Source organism: Cornus florida, unplaced genomic scaffold (assembly GCF_030987335.1).
Source record: "Cornus florida cultivar Cherokee Brave unplaced genomic scaffold, ASM3098733v1 CherokeeBrave_3.0.0_Hap2_Chr06, whole genome shotgun sequence".
Classification (NCBI taxonomy): domain Eukaryota; kingdom Viridiplantae; phylum Streptophyta; class Magnoliopsida; order Cornales; family Cornaceae; genus Cornus; species Cornus florida.
The window spans coordinates 99,351,266-99,368,697 of NW_026775576.1; the positions used below are offsets into that span (position 1 = coordinate 99,351,266).

At 32.0% G+C, this 17,432-nt stretch overlaps 2 protein-coding genes across 3 annotated transcripts; both read right to left on the minus strand.

The window, feature by feature from the left end:
• Positions 1-1,143: 1,143 nt before the first annotated feature.
• Positions 1,144-8,578, minus strand: LOC132313287 (protein yippee-like). Its single transcript, XM_059811991.1, has 6 exons — positions 8,248-8,578; positions 7,587-7,740; positions 2,782-2,825; positions 1,991-2,099; positions 1,835-1,890; positions 1,144-1,741 (listed from the first exon to the last, which is right to left on the minus strand). The coding sequence occupies exons 2-6, from the start codon at positions 7,680-7,682 to the stop codon at positions 1,657-1,659; spliced, it is 390 nt and encodes a 129-aa protein (XP_059667974.1). The 5' UTR covers positions 7,683-7,740; positions 8,248-8,578; the 3' UTR covers positions 1,144-1,656.
• Positions 8,579-11,492: 2,914 nt separating this feature from the next.
• LOC132313288 (uncharacterized) lies at positions 11,493-16,913 on the minus strand. 2 transcript variants are annotated; one of them, XM_059811992.1, is made up of 5 exons: positions 16,774-16,913; positions 14,901-15,102; positions 14,744-14,816; positions 12,836-13,001; positions 11,493-11,948 (listed from the first exon to the last, which is right to left on the minus strand). In XM_059811992.1, the coding sequence occupies exons 2-5, from the start codon at positions 15,052-15,054 to the stop codon at positions 11,844-11,846; spliced, it is 498 nt and encodes a 165-aa protein (XP_059667975.1). In that variant the 5' UTR covers positions 15,055-15,102; positions 16,774-16,913; the 3' UTR covers positions 11,493-11,843. The 2 variants fall into 2 exon arrangements, with proteins under 2 accessions (XP_059667975.1, XP_059667976.1); XM_059811993.1 differs by having other exon boundaries at positions 11,493-11,979.
• Between the last annotated feature and the right edge of the window lie 519 nt (positions 16,914-17,432).

The following is a 17,432-nucleotide window of genomic DNA, read 5'->3' on the forward strand; positions in this document are numbered from 1 at the left end:
TTTGTACTGAAGTTCCTTCTACTTGGGTTGCCCCAAAAAAAAAAAAAAAAAAAAAGGTTCAAATCGTTTCCTTAATATAGTGGATTTGAGTGGACCAAATCATTAGTCACCATTCACAAGTCATAAGAAAAATTTGTTCAATGAAATATTAAGAAAATATTAGTCGAGTTTGGGTCATTTGATGATCAAATGAAACAAATTAAACAATAAATAGATGCGAAGGAGGGGGCAGTTTTGAAATGGTAATTAAATTCTGAAAATTGTCACCATCATCTTAAGTTAAAAGTTAATTTAAAAATCAGGATAAAAAGAAGATATGCACGTGATTAAACCTTGACCAAGGGACCAAAAGAAGCAGATAATTCAAACTCGGGCTTCCAAAAGATGCCTAGACTTATCGTGGGGTTAACAGATCCCTCGGGATGGTACCCGTTCTTTATCTGACGGTCACTATCGAACGAGAGATACTTTGTGGGACTTCTCGTCTTGGGCCTCGTGAATCGTGTGGTTTTAAATTGCCGTTGGGGCCCACATTTATTTGCCCATAACAGAGTACGGACAAACCTACCTACTACTCCTCATATTAAAAGCGGCGTCCTCTCCCCCAAACGGAATTCAAAAAAATTCAATACAACAGTTGAGCAATAAGTAACATTTATTTACCTTCCAAATAAAATTCAAATAAATAGATATATTTTTATTTATATATGTCAAGAAATAATTAATATACCATGTGACATAATTTCACCATATTCAATAGAGTATTGTTATTTACTAGTATTATTGAAAAAAATAAAAATATTCATTGACAAAATTACTACATAATAGCTGATATTGAAATTTTTTCCTAACCCACAAAGGGATTTAGAGTGATTAAAATAATAAAATGTATTTATCTTTTTTCCTTTTTCATAAGAGCATAACAATCATATGTTTTATGATCCAATAAATTATGTACGATTTTAAAATATCTGGCACTACTCCTTTTCCATTTTCCTTTTCAAGAAAAAGAAATAGGCGACATAATATGAGATTTATATACTACAAAAACTTCCAAGTGAAAGATTAGAAGGATACAAAAGGGTCATTATGTGTTCTGTTCAGAAATTATGTGAAATGAAAAAGAAAAAAGGAAATGGAGAGTAATTAAAAAATCACTATGCTCTCAACAGTGACAACATTTTAACAGAGAGTTAGTAAAGCAGTTCCTAAAATTAGCAACAGGAGTTAGCAACTTAGTAATCACACACATTTTATAAATTGTCCACTTCGGGACTCAAACCCTCCCCACCTCCTCTTCGAGGGAGGAGAGGTTTTACCATTAGACTAACGGCATTGGAGAAGAAAGCTATTCTAATCAAGTTAAATGCAGCAGTATGGACCTGAATCACATTCAGCATTGCAAATATTTGTATAGATGATAAAACTCTCCCCCACATCATATGTGCATGCTATTCAACTAAATTTCATCACCAAAATCCATCAATTTGGAAGATGACGGATCATTCTAAAAAGTTCTGCAAAACTGGTCTTCAGTTGCAACTATACCAAAATAAGATCAAAACAAGCAGGGTTGAACCAGATCAGGGAGATGAACAGAATGTACAGTTAAAAACAGTTGACCAATTTGTAAACCGAATGATCCTCCCCCGAAAATCAAGCATCATCACCATCACTTCCACCCATCTGAGCTTCCTGACTTACTATGTAATTACTTCCATCAGGACCCAACACTTTGAACCTGCTCCCAAGTAAAAATAAATAAATAGGGGGAGATTACATACCCAAACACTTTCACAAATTAGAATCAACGCCATAAACAGTATTTGATTACCTCTCAAGGATAAATTTTCCTTCCTTGTACTTTTGACTCTTCTCATGTGCAGCTTCCTGAAGTTAACACACAGATATGAAAACACTCCAAAATAACTAGCAGCAACAATGCAAGAAGAAATGAAAGCCAATTACGTTGGTAAAACAAGATCCTTACATATTTCCACCCCACAATGGAACCGCATGCCACGCAGAATATGTCAACAACGGTATGCAATCCAGTCATCATCATCCGCTCTTCTTTCTCACCAGCAGTGACATTCACACTGTCATGTACATAGAGGGAGAAGACGTTATTTGGAGCACACGTGTTCTAAGTACAACTGATATGATTATGAAGAGCCTGCCAAGTACCAGGCAGTGAGGTTGTCCACAGGAAGAACAGCACAAGAGAAGCATTCATGTAATGGACTATCATAATGGTTACTAACTTACTATATCACCACGGGAAAGTAGCTCACTTACCTGGGAAATCTAATCATTTGCTAGAAAGAATCATTTTGCTTCGTGAATTTCCTAGATCGGCAACTTTATCAGTTTCTACATATTATTGGAATTGACAGAAGGAAAAGACGCAACTGTATGAGTAATATGTTTGAGGATACTACAGATATTCTCACTGATGAGCATTTTGTGATATTCTCACTGATGAGCATCAAAATGCTCATCTGAAATATCAGCAAATACTTTGGTGCCTGTTATTCCAGTATAGCCAGTTGTTTTACATGGAAACCTAACTGCTTCGAGTTGGCATTCACACAGACAACAAGCAGATGCAAAAATATCCATACATAAATGCAAAGTTGGACACATGCATGCATCATTTGACTTCAACCATGCCAATCATCAGACATCTATTTCCAGTAAAATAGTAAAAAAATACAAGTAACCATAAATCTAGTAGATGATACTAATTTCAGCAAGCACAAAAAATCGGAGAATACTTACACTTTATCGAAGAGATAAGCCTTCCCATGCCTGCAGTGGAAGGACTGGAAACACAAGCAAAAACATTGGATTAGGAATGAGTCGTATAACATATGCCTATCAATCCGTACAAAGTCCTTATTGCAGGCATAAATAAGACAAGGTATAAAGGGTAATCTAGATATGCCCCCGAGTTTCTGAAACAGCTAGGACAGGAAGAATTTGATATTCTAAATCATAGTAATGAGGAAGAACTTAATTCATAGGAGCATATAAATTGATCTCCAATCAAGAAGGCCACAAGCAAGCGACTAATACAATTCTTCACTATGCAAAAATACTCATATGGCAACTATGCATTTTAAGACAATACTTACTAAGGCAAAAGGAATTTAACCTCTAGAGCTGTCAGAGAAAAAGAGCCAGAGGCATGAACATGAAAGGTTTTTAACCTCAGAATCAGAGAGAAAATGAGCTACTGAAGGCGTTAATTGAAATCATCATAATGCGAGTGTTACTTAACCTAGAGAAAATGGACAGCATAAGACAAGGACAGCAGTGCTATACTATATTAAACAAAAATCATGTCTAGTTTCCTGAAGAATCCAGATGGCAAAGTACAACTACAAGACCATGTCATAAAAAACAATTTAAAAAATTCTCCTTGTACAACAGGAAGTTCCTTATAAAGTCATTGAAAAAAAAAGATTATCTGTTTTCTGAATATTGATTTAAGTATGTCTTCAAGATCACCATCATTTCTAACCCTTTTAAAGATGTGTGCTCTGTAATGGATCATACTTTGTCCTATTAATCATCTTGATTTATTGACCCACAACAATCAAACTGCTAAAAAGGGTCAGGTACATATAACTGGATCACTAACTTAACTCAGCAAAGCCTTGTCCAACTACTTGGTGTCGGCTACAGGAATCATATTTTTTCATTCTATTTAAGATCTCTATCTAAGCCTTAAAGATCATAGCCTCCTATTAAGCCACATGTTATGATAAATTTCCTTACTAACTCTACCCACATTAATTTCAATCTTTCCATTCTCCTTACATTACCCTCAATGTGGACTATGTCATTCATTGTAACTGATGCACCTAGCAGCAGGGACGGACCTATGACATGGTCAGTGGGGGCAGCTTGCATTTCTCATCGCGTCGTCCCTGGCTTAGGATGGGATTCTACGAGGATGAATCCAGTGGGAATGAAAGTCTATCTCTGTCTCAAAGAATTAAGAAAAGTTTCTCTGCTTAACACCCGACCAAGCTAATTCAACCAGTGGTGGATTTGAAATCAGGAATAAGAAAGTGGACCAAGAAACCGGAGCCCAATAGAGCTCAGAGTGTGAAGAGCTGCGGCTCGCTCTGAGCCTGTCCCCGCCCGCCCCCACTGACATTCTCTTTATTTATATTAGGTATCTAAAATTTTGCTACAATTCTAATAATGCTTCTACTAAATTTTTGGAAGAACACTCTATACATACTAGTCACCCTCACTAGAATTTTCTTTATTTATATAACATAACCTAAAAAAATTTCTAATATATTACTTGATAATAATCGAAATGGAAGTATTTGCCTTAAAAAATAATTGAAATGGAAGTATAAGCAATTTTTAATTTGAAAAATCAATTAATGTTAAAAGTATTTTGTTTGTTATGGTAGTTTGATTTTTTATCTTATTGTGTTCAGGGCCGCCCCCTCTCAAATTTTTCCTGAGTCCATCACTTCCTACTGATCTTATTTGTAACATGTCCCAAACATCTTAATCGATATTCTCCCATTTTATCTCCAATGGTTGCTACTTCAACCATCTCACGAATGCATTCATTTCTAATTTTATCGTTTCTTGTCTTGTCGCACATCCATTTCAACATTCGTATTTATGCGACACTAACTTTATGCATGCATTGTTTCTTAGCTGTACCATAGAGAATAGCTAGTATAATAGTTGTTCTATAGAATTTTTCTTTTAGTCTTAGAGGGATACACCAATTAAACAGTATTCCCGACGCACTCATCCTGCCTTGATTTTGTGATTAATATCATCTTCAAGTTAACCTTAATTCCGAATAATGGAAACTAAATAGCGAAAATATTCACTTTTTGGTATATCTGGATCGTGATCTTCAATATATTTCTATTGTATATCTAAACTTATTAAGGTTAAATTCTATATATCCAATTTTGTTCCTGTCCATCTTAAATCCTTTTAAGTCTAATGCTTCCCTCTAAATCTTAAATTTATTATTGATCCCAATTCTAGTTTTCTCGATTAAAATAATATCATAGAATATAAAACACCATTAAATCTCGTCTTAAGCGTGTCTCGTCAATGCATTCATAACAAAAACAAAACGATACAGGCTTAATGTTGACCTTTGATGTAAGCCTACAATAATTCAAAATTCATTTGTAACACCCACATTTGTTCATTCCATCATACATGTCAATATATCCTCTTGCAACTCCCTTATAGCTAGAATAATAGTTGTTCTATAGAATTTTTCTTTTAATCTGAGAGGGATACAGCGATTAAACAGTATTCCCGACGCACTCATCCTGCCTTGATTTTGTGATTAATATCATCTTCAAGTTAACCTTAATTCCGAATAATGGAAACTAAATGGCGAAAATATTCATTTTTTGGTATATCTGGATCATGATCTTCACTATATTTCTATTGTATATCTAAACTTATTAAGGTTAAATTCTATATATCCAAATTTGTTCCTATCTATCTTAAATCCTTTTAATTCTAAAGCTTCCCTCCAAATCTTAAATTTATTATTGATCCCAATTCTAGTTTTCTCGATTAAAATAATATCATAGAAGATAAAACACCATTAAATCTCATCTTAAGCGTGTCTCGTCAATTCATTCATAACAAAAGCAAAAGGATACAGGCTTAATGTTGACCTTTGACGTAAGCCTACAATAATTCGAAATTCATTTGTTTCACCCACATTTGTTCATTCCATCATACATGTCCTTTACCATGTCAATATATCCTCTTGCGACTCCCTTATTTTCTAAAACCTCTCGTATCAGATGTCTAGGTAACATATAATAGGCTTTCTCAAGATATTTCTTCCCCTTTTTATATAATTCCATTAGCCTACTTATTAAATAAATAACCTCCATCGTTGACCTCCTTAAACAATATGAGAATATGAATATGTTGACCTCCCTGGAGATAAACCAAAACTGATTCTATGACTCTCAGTTTCTTAGTCATTGTTCAATCACTCTTTCCCCAAGTTTCATAGTGTAAATATTAACAGTATAATTACTAGAGTAACAAAAATGGTCGTAAGAGGCAAAAGCTAGATTTATTTGCATAGAAGACAAGAGACAGAGAGGCCAACCAATACTCATGTGGGATGAAGAAATTAGAAATGTTTTTAAAAAATTAAATATAATAGGATACATGGCTTGTAATATTTAGGAATGAAAAAAAGAGAATTCATGTGGCCAACCCCACTCATATAGGATAAATGCAAAGAGGATGATGATGGTGTGTTGCAAACCATCAACCATAGTAATATATATATATATATGCCCAAGACTTCAGTTGATTACGAAGGGGATCCTTCTTGGGGTCTTGTGGTGGGGACATGTGAAAAACAGATGAGTGATTTAATATTTAACGTAACATTTATGAGGGTTCCGTGCACTCCAAGATGCCCAAAATAGTTGGCAGTAACCTGACTTGATTTTGGAGGCAAAAATTGCACAACCAAAATTATGGAAAACATACTGTAAATTCAAATAGATCTCAATTGATTCTTAAGCAAATGACATTTAGATGTTTGACAGTAAAGCCAGTAAAAACACATTGTACATTAGGAAAGAGCAGAAGAATCTAACTGAGAGATTTTAATATTTTCAGTTGCAAAATAAATATAATAATCATCGGCACATCTAATGTTATCTTGCAAATAAGAAAATGAAATATTTAATTAGATTAGGATTTGGTATTCACCTCATTTAAATTAATGTCTTTAGATTGCACTTATTAATGAAACTAAAAGATGATCATATTATTATCTGTATATTTACCTAATCTATGAATAAGTTTATTCCCTAGAGATGACAAATATATATTAATAGGGAAACGACAAAGTGTCAAGGTTATGTATTCTCTATCCCCAAGCGGGTGGTAAAGGGAGGGCCGCAATTGGTAGAAGAAACCCACAACCCCTTGGGGTTATCCTGCACTTGGAGGAAGAAGTAGATCATCTCAAGGTCATAATTCTTCAGGCCAGGGGAGAAGATTCAAGCAATAAATTAATGATACCAAACCTTCAAAGTTCAAACTAAACAAAGAAATTTCCATAACATTAAACAACTTTTATTATTTCTCTACCAAAAACTTGTGTTCTCAAATAATATATGTCCATATGCACAACAGTTAAAAACAACCACAATTAAATAATAAAAAAAAGGCTAGCCCACTGCACGGGTGTGTAGAAAGTTAAATGTACGCAGCCTTGCCAAGAAATCAATTTAAGGGGCAATGCAGAGCTGCCTGGGGTAAATTTTAGTCAAACTCAATATATTTCAAATAAGAACAGTTAGCACGCAATTTTCTATGGAAAGGTACACAAACAAAAGAGAAGTCCTTAATTCTTCATATCTTACGAGATTAAATTTGTCCATCAACTCAAAAGCTGCAGTATACCAACTTGGGAAAATATAAAAATCCAATGAACAGCATTTTATCAGTAATCATACAAATCAACAGAGCTATAAACCACAGCAGGTTAAATAGATCAAAATTCACACAGAGAGAGATAGAGAGGGAGGGATAACCTTAGAAATGACGTCGTCTGTGAGAGCGAGATGGGTCTTGCAGTGTTTGCAGCTATATACATCCCCTTCAAGAGTGATCACGAAAAGCCTACCCATTTCTATCTATCTTGGCTACAAAGATTCAATGGACTAAACCAATACAATCCAAATTTCCCTTCAAAACCACAAAATCGATCTCCTCATCAGAGATATATAATTAATATATTTACACACACAGAGACTACAAGTAGATGAACAAGAAAATGTCCAATCAAGAAAAAAAACGCGAATCAATGAACGATACAGTACAATGCACATCTACGTTTGCATAAATAACAAGATATACAAAAATCAAGACGAACCCATTTCGTTTCCTAATGAAGCACTAACAACTATCAAAATAGAAATAAACCCATTTATTCCATGCCTAATAATTTTTTTTATCGACCTCACCGACACAATCACACTTTCCCTTCAAACCCACAAATCGATATCTTCATCTTATATACACATATATATTTATATAATATGAATGGACGTGGAAAGTTATAAAGATTTAATCAAGCAAAAACATGAACCGATGAACGATACAATACAAATGTACATCTACATGTTACAAGAGAGATTACAAAACCAAATGAGAGACCCAAAAGATGAAAACCCAGTTGATTGATGATCTTACCTTACCAGCAGTTAGACAGACAGAGCACAGAAAGCAAGAATCATATCATACCAGAGTTGTTGTTATACATGTATACCTATATATGCGTAGGCAGAATTCTTTTTGTTTTTTAATTTTTTATATTATTTTACTCCATTTTATATGATTTTATTTATCCAAAAAGGTTTAAAAGAGACAATGGCCCATCTTAATCTAGAACTCTTATTTATTGTATTTTTTTACATACAAAGGATTTTTATTAAATACCAACTTTTAATTTTTTATAATTATTTTATTTTATACTGTTTTTTATTCTGAAATTTAAAGCAAACACACGTTCCTTACGTGTCCCACTAAGGTTTGGGTGAAGAAATTATACCAACTAAAACTCTTAATATTCAATTCTATTCTATAACTTATATTATTATTATTATTATTCTTAGTTAACTTATATTATATTTTAAATAAGATATAAAAAAGAAAAAAATCAAATTAAATACGAACTGTTTTTTTTTTTTTTTTTTTGACTAAAAAATGTCACATTGGCCTAGTTTTTCTCTCATGACTTCAAAATATGCAAATATCAAATTGATTTTGGATATTTTCTAATTTATACTAAATATATCATTGGAGAAATATCATCAATTATCTAGTATTTTTATTTGTTTTTAACAGGATTGCATAATTATTTAAAAAGAGTTCAAAGTACAATAAGTGGCGAAGGCAGCATGTGCCTGGGGGGTGCCCCTGCCCATGCTGCCCCACTATAATTTTTTTTTATTTTTTATATACATATATTTGTAAAAATTGATAAAATATCCCGCCTGAAATTATTAAAATGATCCATTTGTCTCTGAATTTACTATATTTTATTTTATTTTTTGCGTATAATTTGTAAATATTTATAAAACACCTTCATAAAATTTATAAATTATCTCCATAAAATTATCTATTTCTAAAAACGTTTTTAATTCTTTATTCATTTTCCTTTTTAATCTTCACATTTCTTTTTGTCATCTTCAAAAACTTTTGCATTCTCTTTCTACAATTAAAATTTATTTTTTCCTTCAAAATTCACTCATATTTTTTTCTTTTTATTTCATTTTCTTCTTAAAAAATTCATTTTTCTTCTTAAAATTTTATTTTTTCTTGCACTCATGCATAATTTATGTGCAATAACCTTCTTCTTTTTTTTCTTTTTTATCTTCTTATTCATTTTTTATTCACTTATTCTAATGCACTATTGTAACATTATTATATTTTCAGCTTGCTTGAAAAAAATTTATTTTGTTAGTATTAACATGCCCCTTCTGAATTAAATTCCTGGCTCCGCCCCTGGGTACAATGGATGACCTCTTCGATCTTAGAGTCTGTTGAAACACCGTTGACAAAGTTCTTAATTTACAAGGTTGATAATAGAAAATTGAAATTGTAAAATATCATAATAACCTAGTTTTTCTCTCATTTATGACTTCAAAATATGCAAAATAAAATTAATTTAGGAGTTTTTTTTTTATAAAATTTATACTCAATATATAAAGAACATTGTAGAAACATCATTAGTTATCAAGTTCTTTAATTTTATTTTATTTTTAACAGGCTTTCATCACTATTAAAAAAGAATTTAAAGACCGATGGATGTTCTTTTCTTACACCTTGTTAAAACACTATTGATAAATATAAATATATTGGTGTTAGTTAACTATTTTTTTTATTATTTTAATAATTTATACTCAATATATAAAGAGCATTGTAGAAACATCATTGGTTACCTAGTACTTTAATTTTATTTTATTTTATTTTTAACAGGCTTTCATCATTATTAAAAAATAGTTCAAAGAACAATAGATGATCTCTTCTTACACTTTGTTGAAACACTATTGATAAATATAAATATATTGGTGTTAGTTAACTTATTTTATTTTTTATTTTTTAATAATTGATATTCAATATATAAAGAACATTGTATAAACATCATTGGTTATCTAGTACTTTAATTTTACTTTATTTCTAACAGGCTTGCATCACTATTGAAAAAGAGTTCAAAGAACTATGGATGATCTCTTCTTACACTTTGTTGTAACACTATTTGATAAATATAAATATATTGGTGTTAGTTAACTTATTTTATTTATTTATTTTTAATAAGTTATACTCGATATATACAGAACATTGTAGAAACATCATTGGTTATCAAGTACTTTAATTTTATTTTATTTTTAACCGGCTTTCATCACTATTAAAAAAGAGTTCAAAGAAAGATGGATAATCTCTTCTTACACTTTGTTGGAACACTATTGACAAAGATCTTAATTCTCAAAGTTGATAATAGAAAATTGACACCAACTTTTCAAAGTAAAAGATCTCTGATTCAGCAAAAGTAAATGTTTTTCATAAAATAAAATAAATTTATAATAACAGAAAACTTACGAGACATTAAAACCATTTTGTATTGGTTGCAATTATTTTCGAGGGTGCAAATACTTTTTGATAGTTTAAAAGATCTTGTGAAATTAATTTCAATCCAATTTAATAATTATGAAGACACATTTAATGAACGATTAATCAGTTGGACTTATTGTAAACTTTTAATAGTTTGGGTGAGTTCATTGTATGATGTGCAAATTATTATTATTTTTAGTTATGGGTTCAGCGCAATTACCCCATTAGATTATGATCGAGACTTTTTGTTCCTTGCATTATCTAAAATTGATAGTGCAATAATTTTAACTTTTAAATCAATAATATAATAATTATGCAAAAATGTTAAAATTTTAATTAAATAGTAATGTAGAGCGTTGTAACTTGATTTCATAGTGTACTAAAAATATCATATAAAAACTAATCCAATGTGGCAAATTAATTAAAGTTTGAAGCCTATAATCTCAAACCTCAATTTATGGCATCAAATGTTCACCAAAAATGATAAACAAGAAATATATTATAAGGTTTTTATTGATGAATAAATTATTTTTATTAAGTTTTAATTTTTATTTTTCTTCGTAAATATTATACAACAATCAAACGCCCAAAAATACAAAAAAAATGTTTCACTCTTAAACAAACGAGCATAAATCGCATCATAGCACTGCTATCATGAAAACTTCGAACACTATTTTCAGGTAAGAGAACAATTAAATGTTTTATATACCCATTCCATTTGATGGTTTTAGTTTTTGGTTACAAATCATGTTTGAAAATCGAGAGGTTTAAATAATGCCAAAATTAACAAGACAAAAGCCAAAAAAGACCATCTCGCCAGAATCTCAATGTAAATGCTCTACAAGTACCAATGGCAAATATTAAATGTGGAAGAAATTGTAATCTTTTTAACAAGGAACAGCATCTCTTGTGTGAACTGAAAATTATGGAGAGCCAAAATGTTGACTTGATCAAAAAATACAGCCTCAGCAAATGCGCGCAATGAATATGTTTGGCAGCATGGAATACCTGCCTTGGAATTGGAATACGAAGGAAACTAATTTTCAGTTTTACGAAATATAAATTCCGGTTCGAATTCCAAATGCATGAATTCCATACTGCCAACAACAGCCTATGTAATTTTTCCCATTTTTTGCACAGCCTGAACAAAAAGGAACCTGCCATTGAAATACAATTTATAAGTGAAGTCTATCTTGGGGAATCCTTCTTTCAACTTTACCAGCTCTCTGAGGCGGCCAGACGACGTGGGTAACCCTTCCGCGAACCAAACCTAGAGGAATCTGCCAAGTCATGTTTTTTTCGGTTAAAGATCTGCCAAGTCATGTTCATGTCAAGAAAATTCTCTGATTAGTAAAAAAGGCAAAATGCCTGCCAATCTGCTTGGTATTGTTTTAATTTTCTTTTCTGATTTTTGTTTTTTGTTTTACAATCATTGAAATCATGGATGTTTTGAAAAACCAACCTTTTCAGATCATTTCCATTTCTTAGTAGACTCAAGTTTTAAAAACAAAAACTATTTTAATTAGTATCTTGAGAATGGGAATTTTTTCCTTAGGCGTTTTCATTTTTTCTGTTCTCAAGAACAAGGAACAATTTTCAGAAATGAAACTAGACAAGTTAATTTTTCACCATCGACACAGATTACAATTTAATCTAACAAAAATGAGTAAACCATACAAGTAGGCCTATTTCTGTTATGAAAAGACTCAATCTAGTAAAATATATGATTGTAATTTATAATAAAAACTTTTTTTTCCCGGTAAGTAATTATGATTTATAATAAATACTTGTGTGTATATTTCGTACAAAACGTGATAATGATGCTGGTTATGTGCACATAATCAGCATACAAAACATGTCGATTTTCAATGGCTTCAGTAATGCTGGTTATGTGCAGCTACTACCGGTTTTAAGTTCCAGTTAACACCAAAAATTTTTAAAAACATATTATCCACAATTCTATACTTCCTTTAACCATCATTATATACTTAGCATTTTCATATTCTATATGCAAATTCTACTACCACCAATACCATCCTATACTTTTTAGAAGTATGACTCATTAATTTGTAAATAAGCATTTATACAAAATACTTGCTCTACTATCACTAAACTTAAAAGAGACACTTGTTCAAAGAACACAAGAATAGAGTTAAGGATAACATACTGGGCCAAAGGATCTTGAATCCAAGCTGAAAGCTGAATGATCTCCTTCCACCCAACAATGTCCTTCAGGAATCCTTATCACATCATGTGAACTAGGAGATTTCATCCAATCACCTGGCAAGGCAGTTATTCTCTTTACCTGTTTTTCCCGCCAATTACTCGGAGAACTGCAAGATGGACTGTCATTTAATATTTGGCACACTAACATCTTTTTCTAAATATGTAAGAAATTAAAAACCAAAACCTCTTTATGTTAAAGAGGCATTCATGTACAAAATCTGTTCTGAAAGAGAAAGCAGTGTGCTCCAGGTTGCAAATATGTATTGTGAAGAGCATATATGTCAATCCATAATAAAAGCATTTAAAGCTTGATAATTATTATCCATAGATAGAAAAGCATAGGGTTAAGTGCTTCATAAGGGTACAAATGAACCGAGCTGCTTAGCTAGGCTCAGCACAATAGCAAGCTCCTTCGTTCAGTCATCAAATAAGCCTAACTGAGCCCCAGTTTAAGGCTAGTTTCCTCAACCAACCAATGAACCAAACTCAATCAAGCCCTGACATGGATTGGCTAGGCTCATAAAACACTACTGCATAATAATCAAATTAGAGTATAACTGTTAAATTTGGATGCGGAAATAAGAAATGCAAATAGGATAAGGGAAGAGAGAAAGATGGAGAACACAGGCATATACATGGTTCGGCACTAAGGCCTACATCCATGGACAAAGAGCCACTAAGGGCTACATTTCTATTATTTAGATATTTTTGCTTGAGTAAAAAGAGCCTATATATAGGCACGGTAAAGAAAAGAAAATATGGAAGGTGTATAATAGTCAAAGGAGACACCGTGATTGGTGGAGGATTTTGCTCCACCGTTATATAGAAATATTTATAGTTGGAAGGAAATTGACCGGATCATGGTGGAGGATTTTGCGCCACAACTATATAAAAATATTTATATATTTCAACAATAACTTATCATAACTAAGCTCATAATAAAGTCTGAACTTAATCTCACTCAAGCTTAATGTTCATTACAGCTTAAGCTTTATTCTTATTTGATAATCAAGTCATTCATGTCCACACTAACCAAGCTCAAGTTTGTTTTTAGTGATTGACAGAAAAATTTCAAATATGTCCTCTTGAGTTCCATTTGAGCTAACATTCTTACTTAAAAATTGATGAATCACATTAAGCTGAGCTAGATCTTCTTCAGTAACTGAAAGGCCAAGCTTGTTTGAACAAGGCTAAAGGTCAAGTTAAAGTCTTATCAGGCACGGATAGGGACATGGGATACAGGTTCTATACGATACGGATGTGACAATAAAACAAATCTTAAAAAATAGGACAAGGACACAACAAAGATACAGTAATAAAATAATCCAATATATTATTATATATGCGGAAGTTGGAACCCCTTTTTTTAAAGAGAAATTATTGCAGAACTACCTCACCATCACTTGAAAGTGTCTTTAACATGTCCCCGCCGTATTCCTGCTACCATGTCACTCCCCCCCGCCCGCCCCCCCCCCCCCCCCCCCAAAAAAAAAAAAAAAAAGAAGAAGTCAACTCCAAGTAGCCATGTCCAGCAAGTGTCCGGCCATGTCCCATGCAACGCTACAACGACACTCCCAAAAGAGTATTTGTGCTTTCTAGGGTAAAGCTCAGACACAACCAGCAAAGCTCGAGTATCTAAACTAATTTGCACCCATATGCTTGTCCCAGCCCCAACTAAGGAAGAAATTCTCTTTTTAAGACACTGTAGTTATATTTATTAAACTTGCATTGCAGACAACCAAGATATTTACTCTATATGACACGGAATGTCTATGGTACAAGCATACAAAATATTCAGTTGTATAGTCTGAAAGCTGATGCTTATCAAAGCATCAGGAAGAAAATATACCAGAAAATGATCACGTCTCCATGTGAAAATTTGTACTTTTCAAGGCAAAATTTCTCCACCAAAACACGGTCATCTGCAGCCAAAAAATACGTGCAAGGTACTTCACCATTGAGTCAACATTTTCTCAAGTCAATAATCCCAGAAAAGTAATTGTTACCCATAAAACTGCCGGTCTGGGGATTGAATGTTGGAGACATGGAGTGGCCCCGAACAGGAAGAATACTGGCATAACGATCGGAAATAGTAAGTGTTATGAGCCCAACTGTGAAACATTTTTTAGCAGTACTCCACAGAAAACTCCGGGTTCCCATATCCGTATTTTCAAAAGGCGATGTATGTCAGACAATAAATGAATCCATCTGCAAAAACAATGTTGACAAAAGAAATTACAAAGATTAGTTTTTGCAGTTAGGGGAGCAAACGAGCTAAGCTGAGCTGGATAGGAGCCTGTTGAGCTTGGCTTTATTATATGCAGCAAGAGTGTTTGAGCTCAGCTAGAGCTCAAGTCAAGATCCAACATCACTGTTTGGGTTCCGTTTGTCTACGGTTGAAGAAGTTTGAACTCAGCTCAATTAGCTCATTTAATTAAGGCAGGCGAGCTCAAGCTCGAGATTAAGATTTTTAATAATCTAAATCCTTACAAACTCTCTCCCAATTCCTATGTAAACCATGAGTTAGATAATGTAATCCTCAGTGCAGTAGCCTGGGAATAAATTAAAATAATTTATTTTTCTATTCAAATCATGAAAACCCTAAAACGAAAATTAGGACCAAGATGGAATTTGAAGGGAAAAAATTCTAACAAATTGAGGTAGAACATCCATCCAGGTAAATGGCATTTACAAGACTGAAACTATTTTCAGCAAATTCATCATAATAAATGGTACCTAAGGAGAAAAGAAATGGAATGAAATGCAAAACCTTGACAATTGATTAATTAACAAATTAAAAAGATTAATCAATCACATTATATTTACATACCCAACACATGATAAACAATAATTAATTAACACCACAAAAATAGTTATTTCCTTTATTGACACAAATTATACAAAACAAATTAAGGCAAACAATAATATATACATATGTTTTCACAGTGACAAAACCAAATCCAGCTGAATCTTTGGTGTGAATATGTGTTTAGATGACACTCAATAATCTGAAAACAAAACCGATATTTGCCATTAATCTCTAAAAAAGAACTAAAAATAACCACGAGTTTGCAAATTTTGTCGAGAATATTTAAGTTTGTTTCAGTTTGAAGCTCTAAAGGGATTCATATCCGAACAAAGTAAAACAGACAAAATCAGATAATTCTTAGTGAAATTGCACTACCTACAATGATAAATACCAAAACCATTTGCAAAGGATTCAAATCCAATTATAAAATTTCAGTCTCAACTTTGGATATAATTTTTTCACTGGAAAAACTTTGAATGTAGATTTGAAATAAAAAAGAAAAACCCAGTTTGTAACAATAATTACAATACAAAAGTTGAACTAAATTTTGTGAATGATATGGTTTCCAGTTCAAGCAAAATTACTTTAATACCAACTTCAAATAAATCTAAACTTTAATTAAAAGAAAAAATTGAACCAATTACAACAAAGTGCAATACAACAATAACTCAACTAAATTTCTTGAATCAACAACAAACACAATCTTGATATAATTCAATAAAGAGACTAAGACCAAAAGCTAAAACTAAACTTCAATTTCAAAGATCGAATCAAAAACCCAAACCACATGAGCATGAACAAACGCCAAATCCATTTTCATTTCCCCACATTTTCAGTAAGATCGTCATTAATTGACACGCACTGCTCGTAATACAAAAAATTTCAAACCCAAATGTCCATTAAATGTAAGCTAGAGTAATATAAAACAGGGAGTTGAAGTGAAGCTTGCTGAGAATGGAGTTATACAGAGAATGTTAGTGCATCAAAACAAACATGATCCATCCTCTGTCTATCTACCTATATATAATATTTATAGATCATAGATAAACACGGTGAAAGAGAGGGCTTACCGGTGGATTCTGAAAGGCAATTTTCCAGATTGGTCCAGGAGGGGACGCAAAGAAGGGGTTAGGGTTTTTACTCTGAGAGAGGGAAGAAAGAAGTAAAAGGGTTTTAGTATTTGGTGTAAATAATAATAATAATAAATAATTACTTTTAAAAAAAAAAATAGTATTTTCATAATCTAGTGGGTCAATCCCTCGATAAATTTTAAAGTGTCAAATTACACACTTTATATAAAGGAAAAAAAAAAAAAAAAAACAAAAAAGCAGAAAAAAAAAAAAGTCAACGCCAAAATTGGTAATTGAAACTTTCATATCGTAATGTGGTTTTGGTTGACGTTTTAAGAATATCCTAATGAATCCCCTTTCTTTCCAAAATTTTATATACAGGATTAAAGATTTGTTTGATTTATTGTTTGAGAGTATTTTTTTTTTTTTTAAATAGAAATGAAAATCAAGATATTATACAAAGACTTGTTTCATCAGCTTTATAAAAATTGCTTTTAGAAATTTTGTTTTTTTTCTAAAAAAAAAAGATGTATTTTTAAAAAATTGTCTTGATAATTCTCTAAAAATAATTTTGCTTTTTAAGTTCTCAAAAAAAAGAAATAAATAAATAAAATTTGAACGAAACATGCCCAATTGCCCATAGCTTTTTCCTTTATTTC